The sequence below is a fragment of the Nematolebias whitei genome, chromosome 11 (genome assembly GCF_014905685.2).
Source record: "Nematolebias whitei isolate Nwh7 chromosome 11, NemWhi1, whole genome shotgun sequence".
Taxonomy (NCBI): Eukaryota; Metazoa; Chordata; class Actinopteri; order Cyprinodontiformes; family Rivulidae; genus Nematolebias; species Nematolebias whitei.
Window position 1 is genome coordinate 32,846,125 of NC_056508.1, and position 9,216 is coordinate 32,855,340.

General features: G+C 40.4%; 1 protein-coding gene across 1 annotated transcript; it reads left to right on the plus strand.

The window, feature by feature from the left end:
- Positions 1 to 1,847: 1,847 nt before the first annotated feature.
- On the plus strand, positions 1,848 to 8,116 carry sypl2b (synaptophysin-like 2b). The gene is made up of 6 exons (XM_037684497.1): positions 1,848 to 1,865; positions 1,958 to 2,035; positions 2,469 to 2,587; positions 2,669 to 2,873; positions 7,351 to 7,542; positions 7,641 to 8,116. Exons 1-6 carry the CDS (start codon positions 1,848 to 1,850, stop codon positions 7,761 to 7,763), a joined length of 735 nt encoding a protein of 244 aa, XP_037540425.1. The 3' UTR covers positions 7,764 to 8,116.
- The last annotated feature ends 1,100 nt before the right edge of the window (positions 8,117 to 9,216 follow it).

The window sequence follows — 9,216 nt, forward strand, 5'->3', positions numbered from 1 at the left end:
TACTTGGGTGTACACATGAATGACAACCTCAGCTGGGGCAACAACACTTCCAGCCTGATCAAGAAAGCTCATCAGAGACTCTACTTCTTCTGGCGGCTGAAATGAGCTGGACTGGGAAGCTCAGTCCTCACCTCCTTCCACAGGTGTGCAGTGGAGAGCATCCTGTGCTCCAGCATCAACGTGTGGCATGGAGGCTGCACAGCTGCAGAAAGAAATATTTGCAGAGAGTGGTGAAGGCTGCACAGAAGTCTGTTGGAGTCAGCCTCCCCACCATCACAGACATCTACACCTCCAGATGCAGGAAGAGAGCCACCTGCATCATGAAGGACCCCACTCACCCAGCACACACACTTTTTGTCATACTCCCCTCAGGCAGGAGGTTAAGGAGCATTAAGTGTAGAACCACTAGACTGAGGAACAGCTTCTACCCTAAGGCTGTTAGACTCATGAATCTCTAACTAGAATAATCACTGTGAAAAAAAAATCACATCATGTTGCTGCTGATCTGTTTCAAGTTGCTGCTGATCTTTTTCATGTTGATGTGTTCATGCGTGCTGATCTGCTCACACAGACTCATGCTCATGTTCGTGCTGCTGTTCGACGTAATGTTTTTATGCTATTAGTGCTTAGTGTATTTTTAGTTGATGTTTTTCTCGGTTCATATTATATCTTATTACTGTTTTCATTTACATTTTATTGTTGGATGTAACTGGGACCCTGTGCACATAATTTCGCTCCATCACATGTACATGTGGTGCAAATGACAATAAAGAATCTCTGACTCTGACGTTAGAAACCGATTTTACCATTTTTTCGTAGTTTTATCAACAGTTGTGTAAACTTCATTTATATTTCAGAGCACTACCTCATGGCCAGTTAAAACAAGTTTGTATTGTTACTTTCTAGGATATTGTTCAAGGGTGTGTTTTTCAGCTCTCAATTTACCGATCGATCTACGTTCCCACCCTCATCTATGGTCACGAGCTTTGGGTTGTGACCGAAAGAATGAGATCTCGGATACAAGCGGCCAAAATGAGTTTTCTCCGCAGGGTGTCTGGGCCCTCCCTTAGAGACAGGGTGAGAAGCTCGATCATCCGGGAGGGACTCGGAGTAGAGCCGCTGCTTCTCCACGTCGAGAGGAGCCAGTTGAGGTGGCTCGGGCATCTGTTTAGGATGCCTTCTGGACGCCTCCCTGGTGAGGTGTTCCGGACACGTCCCACCGGAAGGAGGCCCAGGGGAAGACCCAGGACACGCTGGAGGGACTATGTTTCTCGGCTGGCCTGGGAACGCCTCGGGATTCCCCCGGAAGAGCTGGCCCAAGTGGCTGGGGAGAGGGAAGTCTGGGCCTCCCTACTTAGGCTGCTACCCCCGCGACCCGACCACGGATAAGCGGAAGAAAATGATGGATGGGTGTGTTTTTCAATAAAATAAGATTGGAAAATTGAAAGTGCATTATGACCTTATAATTCCTGACCGTGTCGCTTAAAACTTAAGCGGCATCTCTCCTATCGCTTCACTTTTGCCACATCCAATATGGCGGCGACGTTGACGTACGAGTCAGCGCTCAATGAGGCGTGCATTATATCTATGGTTGGGGTGCCCCCTAATGAAAATGTTCTCCGGGCCTCATGCAGCTTTGGGCCGGCCCTGCCACTTTGCACAAGCCGCAAAAAAAAAAAGACTCCCATTCCTCGCGGCGCCCCTTCCCCCCTCCGCGTCGTGGTCACGTGTCAGTCGCTGCGATTCGCCAGAGTTGTAGAAAAGTTTGAGCCGACCCAGGAGCCTCGAAACAGCCGCAAAAGCAGAAGGAGAGACCGTCGTGCTCACTTTATATCTGTGAAGACACGATGGATTCCGTCGCCCAGGTAACGGCGCCGACATGAACCACTCGTAACTGTCTTAAAACGGTCATAAATGGAGGGGCTCGTTTCTCGCTTTTGCTTCTGTTTTTCATCAGAAAGTGCTGACCTCCGGACTCAGAATTGACTTTGGCCCCTTGAAGGAACCTTTGGCGTTCATCCGTTTGCTAGAATGGGTGAGCTTTACAGGACCTGTAGTGTCTCTCTGTGAATGCGCGTGTTTTTACAAACAGGAGCTGAAATGTGTGAAACTGATAAAGCTGCTGGTCTTGTGACCCCCTCCCCTCCTGCTCCCATCACCACCACGCCTAGACAAGGCTGCAGACGCATGTCATGCATGGAATATGCACGTTTGACGTCTTATAAATAAAATGCAATTGTGTGATCACCATATTTAAACCTCGTGTTTAGTTTAAACTTTATGAGCCACTCGGTTTGATCTGCACAGTGTTGAAATTCTGTAAGACTTCCTGTCACTTTCACAAGATCATCCAGGAAGTGTGTGTGTGTGTGTGTGTGTGAGTGTGTGTGTGCAAAATGTGTTTGATCAGCACTCCTTAACATCCGTTAGTCGAACCGTCACCTCTCGTATCGCTCTTCTGGTTACAGCTGTTTTCCATATTCGCCTTTGCAACAACTGGAGGCTACAGCGGCTCGAGCAGCATCAACGTCGCCTGCCAGGGAAGTAAAAATGAAGAAATACAGGCACATTTTAACTACCCCTTCAGGTACATTTAAGCAAAACGCACATGGTCGCCTACCTTTTTCCTATAGCAGATCTCTGGGAGTTGTTCTCTGATCGTACACAGGTTGATGGATCATCCATACAAGGTCCCCAAATGCCTTATCAACCAAACTACCACCACTGATTACCTCTTGACTGGAGACTATTCGTCCTCCGCGCAGTTTTACGTGTGTATCGGAGTGTTGGCGTTCCTCTACAGCACTGCCACGTTGGTCATCTATTTGGGCTATCAGCACCTGTACCAAGAGTCCAGTCGTGGTCCCAATCTGGTACGTTGATCATCTTCTGATGAAAAGGGATGGTGTCGTAGCCATTTTGGTCAAACCTTAAAAAAAACATGTTTTTACAATATTGTGAGACGTCTCGGATAATGTTTAGTGGATGACTCATAGCTACTATCAAATCAAATTTTAGCTCCGTATTATTACTTTTAATTTCCCTGCTGAGGACCAGTTCTCATTCACAATGATGACCCGGTCAGTATCTGTAAAAATGACCAAGATGTAGCCATTTTTGTGCTTAAGAAGATTGTTTACATGGATGACCCTAAACTTTCTGCATTTGAACACAGACAAGACTGAGGTTTTTGGACCTGAGCATCTTAGGAATTAATTTCTCAGTCTTTCTCCCTCCTTAGATGGCATTAATCTGTCCTCCAGCTCTAATGTTAAAAATCTTGGTGTTGTTTTTTTGATCAGGACATGTCTTTTATCCCCCACATTAAAAACTTTGCTAGAACTGTCTTCTTCCACCTGCGTAATATCACTAAAATTAGAAACATCTTATCTAAAAATGATGCAGAAAAAATTATCCATGCATTTGTCACGTCTAGACTGGACTATTGCAATGGTTTATTATCTGGGTGTCCAAATACTTCTTTAAAACATCTTCAGTTGATCCAAAATGCTGCTGCCAGAGTCTTAACTGGAGTTAGTGGGAGCGATCAGATCTCTCCAGTTTTAGCTTCTCTCCACTGGCTCCCTGTCAAATCCAGAATAGAATTCAAAATCTTACTTCTAACCTACAAAGCTCTCCACAACCTAGCTCCATCTTATATTACAGATCTTATTGCTCCATATTTTCCAAACAGAGCACTTCGCTCTCAGTCTGCAGGTTTACTCGTGGTTCCTAGAGTTTCCAAAGGCAGAATGAGAGGAAGATCTTTCAGTTATCAGGTCCTCTCTTGTGGAAACAACTTCCAGTTTCTGTCCGTGAGGCTGACACATTGTCCAGTTTTAAGACTGGGCTTAAGACTTTCCATTTTGATAAATCCTATAGTTGGGGTTGGCTTTATGCTGCTATAGGCTTAGACTACTAGAGGACAAATTAAACTCATTTCCTTAAATTAATTGTTAAAATTGAATAATTTTCATTTGATACTATTTCTATCTTAACATAATTCTTGACCTGCCATTGTGTATCTGTTCTTACCAAACCCAGCTGGTCGAAGAAGATGGCCGCTTGTCCTGAGTCTGGTTCTGCTAAAGGTTTCTTCCTCATGATGGGAGTTTTTCCTTTCCACTGTCACCTTCATGCTTGTTCAAGATGAGAGCTCTGTGATGGAGTTAAATTCAAACAGTCTGCTCTTCAGATAAATAATGTTAAATTATTATTTTTATATATGAATGTTTTTGTTCAGTGCCCAGAGATGACCTCTGTTGTGACTTGGCGCTGTATAAATAAACTGAATTAAATTGAATTTACCTGTGGCTGCCATCTGAAATCAACTGTGTGCATTTAATAATTAGAACTTAAAGGTTTTGCTCAAATCAGTTCAATTGTTCATGAGATATTTTGCTAACAAAGTGTTGGCTCTAAATAGTCAATGAGAAAAATTTAAAGCTCTTGCTCAATCTGTTAGTGCTCAGAAAATGTGCTGGGATCAGTCTGGGCTACCACCATGCTAACTATTAGCTCAATATCTATAAGAATGAATGACTTGTAGCCATTTGTTGTGTTTTGCAAGGTCAGCTAGTGAGGCAGCCATCTTGAATCTGGTTTGTACCCAAACTTAATCAGTTGTAGATCATTATCCAGTGATTACTTTCTGCAAGTTTCCATGAAGTTTGTTCAATGTTGACTAGAGGATGACATTTTCCTGATCTTGTATTCACTCATTTTTTGACGGAACGCTTACGCCAGATGTCAGCGCTCCACTTTCAGAGGATTCAGTGTTTGTTGGCGTCTAACTTGAGGTCAGAACAGAGCTGTGTGAGTGAATTACTGGGAAGAGTATGAGTTTTCCCCAAACATGTGAAGGACATAAAGCGAGCTGTTCTCCAGTTACATATATGTTTAGTCTCTTTGTCAGTGACACTGTTGTAAAAGAAAATATTATTGTGTTGCCATGAGTGGGTGGTTCATGTGACCGGGGTGAAGTTGGGTCACAACAAAAGGAATCTGTTGCTTACTGAAAACACAGCATCAGGCAAGCTATGTGGATTTAATCCTACATGATTAACATTAAACATGTTTCCATTTCATTTTAATTGTTGTGGTTAAATTATAATTACATCCTGCACTCATTCGTCTTTAAATAATTCCATATGATGTCTGGGGGGGGGGGGGGGGATAGGAATTTCAAATCCACAGTTGAATTATGATAATGTATAAACATTAGGCATGCTTTCTACGTCATCAAGTGAGCAGGTGGTGGTGCAGAGGCTAGAGAAGGTGAGCCTGTGATCGGAAGGCCGCCGGTTCGACTCCCTGTACCGTCAACATCAAAATGTGGTTGGAAAAGGTGAAACACCCACACCTGTCTCCACCCTCATTTGCTCCAGTCTGGGCCCTTGAGCAAGGCCCTTAACCCCCACCATCTGCTCCCAAACAGGTCTCTACTGAAAATGAGTCCTCGTGACTCAGTGAGACTACCTGTATATTTAAAGGTTAAAGAACTGAAAAATAAAATAAAATGAAGAAGCTGGATGGACCTGAGAAAACATGACCAAAGCTTTTTTTTTATTTTTTATCCAAAGACATTTTTCAAGTTGAATTCAAGTCTTTGCATTCACAATAAATAAAAGCAACGGCACATTAAAGTTTGATCATAGCCCCATTTATTTTAGTTTGTTGTATCTTGTTTTCTGTCTTTGCCTTCAAATCTTGACTAAAAATATGTTTACATATATGTTAAGATAATAGATAGTTCTGATCTTTTGAAGTTAAGTTTATGAAAAATATTTAGAACTGGGACTAATATGTCTCAACTACGATTAATTGATTACTGAAAAAGTAACATGTAAAAAAAATTAACTCAATGAATCGCACGTTCTCTGTTCCCCACTTAGGGCACACCAGTAACACTGCCGCAGCTCAGTAAAAAGTGGAAATGCACCTGAAGTTTGGAAGCTTCTCTTTAAATTCTGTTCAATTCAGTTTATTTATACAGCACCAAGTCACAACCGAGGTCATCTCTGGGCACTGAACAGAAACATTCATATATAAAAATAATAATTTAACATTATTTATCTGAGGAGCAGACTGCTTTGAATTTAACTCCATCACAGAACTCTCATCTTGAACAAGCATGAAGGCGACTGTGGAAAGGAAAAACTCCCTCGTGAGGAAGAAACCTTTAGCAGAACCAGCTCAGGACAAGTGTCCATCTGCTTCAACCGGCTGGGTTTGGTAGGAACAGATACACAATGGCAGGTAAAAAAATCATGTTAAGGTAGAAATAATATCAAATGAAAACTATTCAATTTTAACAGTTCATTTAAGGAAATTAGGTCAATTTATCCTCCAGTAGTTTAAGCCTATAGCAGCATAACAAGTTAATCCTAACTATAGGATTTATCAAAATGGAAAGTCTTAAGCCCAGTCTTAAAACTGAACAATGTGTCAGCCTCACAGACAGAAACTGGAAGTTGGTTCCACAAGAGAGGAGCCTGATAACTGAAAGAATTTCATCCCATTCTGCTCTTGGAAACTCTAGGAACCACGAGTAAACCTGCAGTCTGAGAGCGAAGTGCTCTGTTAGGAAAATATGGAACAATAAGATCTCGAATATATGATGGAGCTAGGTTGTTGAGGGCTTTGTAGGTTAGAAGTAAGATTTTGAATTTACTTCTGAATTTGACAGGGAGCCAGTGGAGAGAAGCTAAAACTGGAGAGATATGATCTCTCCTACTAACTCCAATTAAGACTCTGGCAGCAGTATTTTGGATCAACTGAAGACGTTTTAAAGAAGTATTTGGACGCCCAGATAATAAACCATTGCAATAGTCCAGTCTAGACGTGATAAATGCATGAACCAGTTTACCTGCATCATTTTTAGATAAGTATCCTGATGCATGCTCAATAATCCAGGTAGAAAAATCTAAAAAAAAAAGTTAAATCTGGTCCTCTGGATATTCACCAGAGGACCAGATTTAACTTTTTTAGATTTTTAGATAAGATGTTTCTAATTTTCGTAATATTACGCAGGTGGAAGAAGGTGGTTCTAGTAATGTTTTTAATGTGGGGGATAAAAGACATGTCCTGATCAGAAATAACACCAAGATGATACTCTTGCTGGAAAGACACCAGGCTCCAGGGCTACACTTAGCTGCCATCTGTGGTTATAAATACCAATAACTTGACAGAAATAACCATGAAATATTAAAATGACAACAATGTAAAGGTTTATGAATATTGTTTTTAGACACATTGACATCTTACGGTACAAGAAAACAGTCCCACTAATGTTCGCATGGCTCCAAAGTTTAGTTTTACACTAAGAATGCTTCTTTGCTGCTTTCTAAGGATCTGTTGGTGAGTGCCGCCTTTGCCTTCCTCTGGCTGACAGCATCGTCTGCCTGGGCCAAAGGTTTGACCGATGTCAAATGGTCCACCAGCCCTTCAAACATCATTCAAGGGATTGACGTTTGCAAAAATGGTGTCAACAACTGCAGCTCAGGAGCCACACCTCTTATGGGCCGATTAAACGCCTCTGTGGTGAGTTTTAATACAAATTACGTGTTATTTTCAACAAGACCTGAGTATATAACTCTGGCTTTCTATATTTACTTAGTCTTTTTTTAATTTCCCCACAGATATTTGGTTTCCTTAATCTCATCCTGTGGGGAGGCAACTGCTGGTTTATTTACAAGGAAACCCCTTTCCACAGATCAACCACCCAACCGGGCATCGTAGAGGAAGGAGTTACACCATCATAACTGCCAGCATCCATTTCCAAACCGTCTCTAACGTGTAAAAGTGATTGCACTGTTTGGCAGAGCTGATTGTTTTTTTTTCTATCTTGACTAAATATTTCAAATTCATTTCAGAAAGTACTAAAACTTTATTTAGGCAGACATTAAAGCTACTCATTGCAAAGCATGAATTTAAAGGAAAGGTTCACCTGAAATTCATAAAATGGTTCATTTTGAGTTTACTCCAGCAGTTTTCCAGATATAAATTTATGAAATGCAGGTCCATTCTTTCATTCTAACATTTAGTTGAGCTTATTGAAAGGAGTGCCTCTTGAACATGTTCAATAATTAGTTTTTATTTTTGAAAGACGTCCTGAGAAGACAAATACAAAATCAAAAATCCTACTTTACTAGTTCCTTATCTGTTTTTCCATTGTCATGGTGGATATTTTTGTCATCAGTAGCCTTTATAAACCTCAAGGCTATTATGAGTAAAAACAATTCATTAAAATACTTGAATGTGTTTGTGGTCGGCAAAACAGTATCGTTTAAAAATTCAGCTATCAATATGAGATTATAAGTAATTTCATTTTAATTTTACTGTGAAAAGTTTCATCTCAGCGGTTTAAGTTTCAGTGAGATTCAGACTTTAAATTAACATCCTAATGTTTAGTTAAATCCTGTTTCTCATCTGTTTATTTAGAGTATATTAACTCTATTACATGTTTTATTTGAAACCGTTTGTCTCCTTTAAACTGCTGATGCACTTTCAAAAATGTATTATTTAAAAAAAAGTTTGGTGCATGTTTTTTTCTTTTTTACTGAGTTATTTCTTATTTGAACTATTGTGTGTCTTCTGTTTCAGTTTAGCTTCTAACTGATTTTGGTTCTAGGAGACATTATTCACAGGAAGTTATTTAGATAAAATCCTCTTTCACCCTAACACTTTGTACTGCAGGTTGTTTTTCTTTATTTCTGCCATTATATCACCCCTATTTATATAGTTCATGCTCTTCCACTGTGTTGGTGTTAAAAATCTCTGAAATAAAACTGGATTCTTGGTTTATTTCCTAAAAGGTGCACACATTTCAAATCTTTAAAACTATTTACTCAAACTTCTTTTTTAATGGCTGTGCAGGTTTTGTTTGAAACGCAGATAAACTAAAGATTTTTTATTATACTTGTTGTACAGAAAGTTTTAGAATGTATTTTATAATCAGTCATGCCACTCTGCTTATTGAAAACATCTTCACACATCCCAACTTCCTGACCTTCATAAGTAAAGTTCAGTTTAACAAGGTTGTGTGAAAGATCAGACATGGCAGCAGACTTTAAACTTTCTGTACCTACCATAGAAACTACAACTTGTTCAGTTCAACGATGCCTCGGTTTTACAGCTTTAGACAACTTTTGTCCTGTTTGTTTTTCTTTTTTAACTCTGAAACCGAAACTAAAGAGCCTCCTTGTCCTCGTGCTG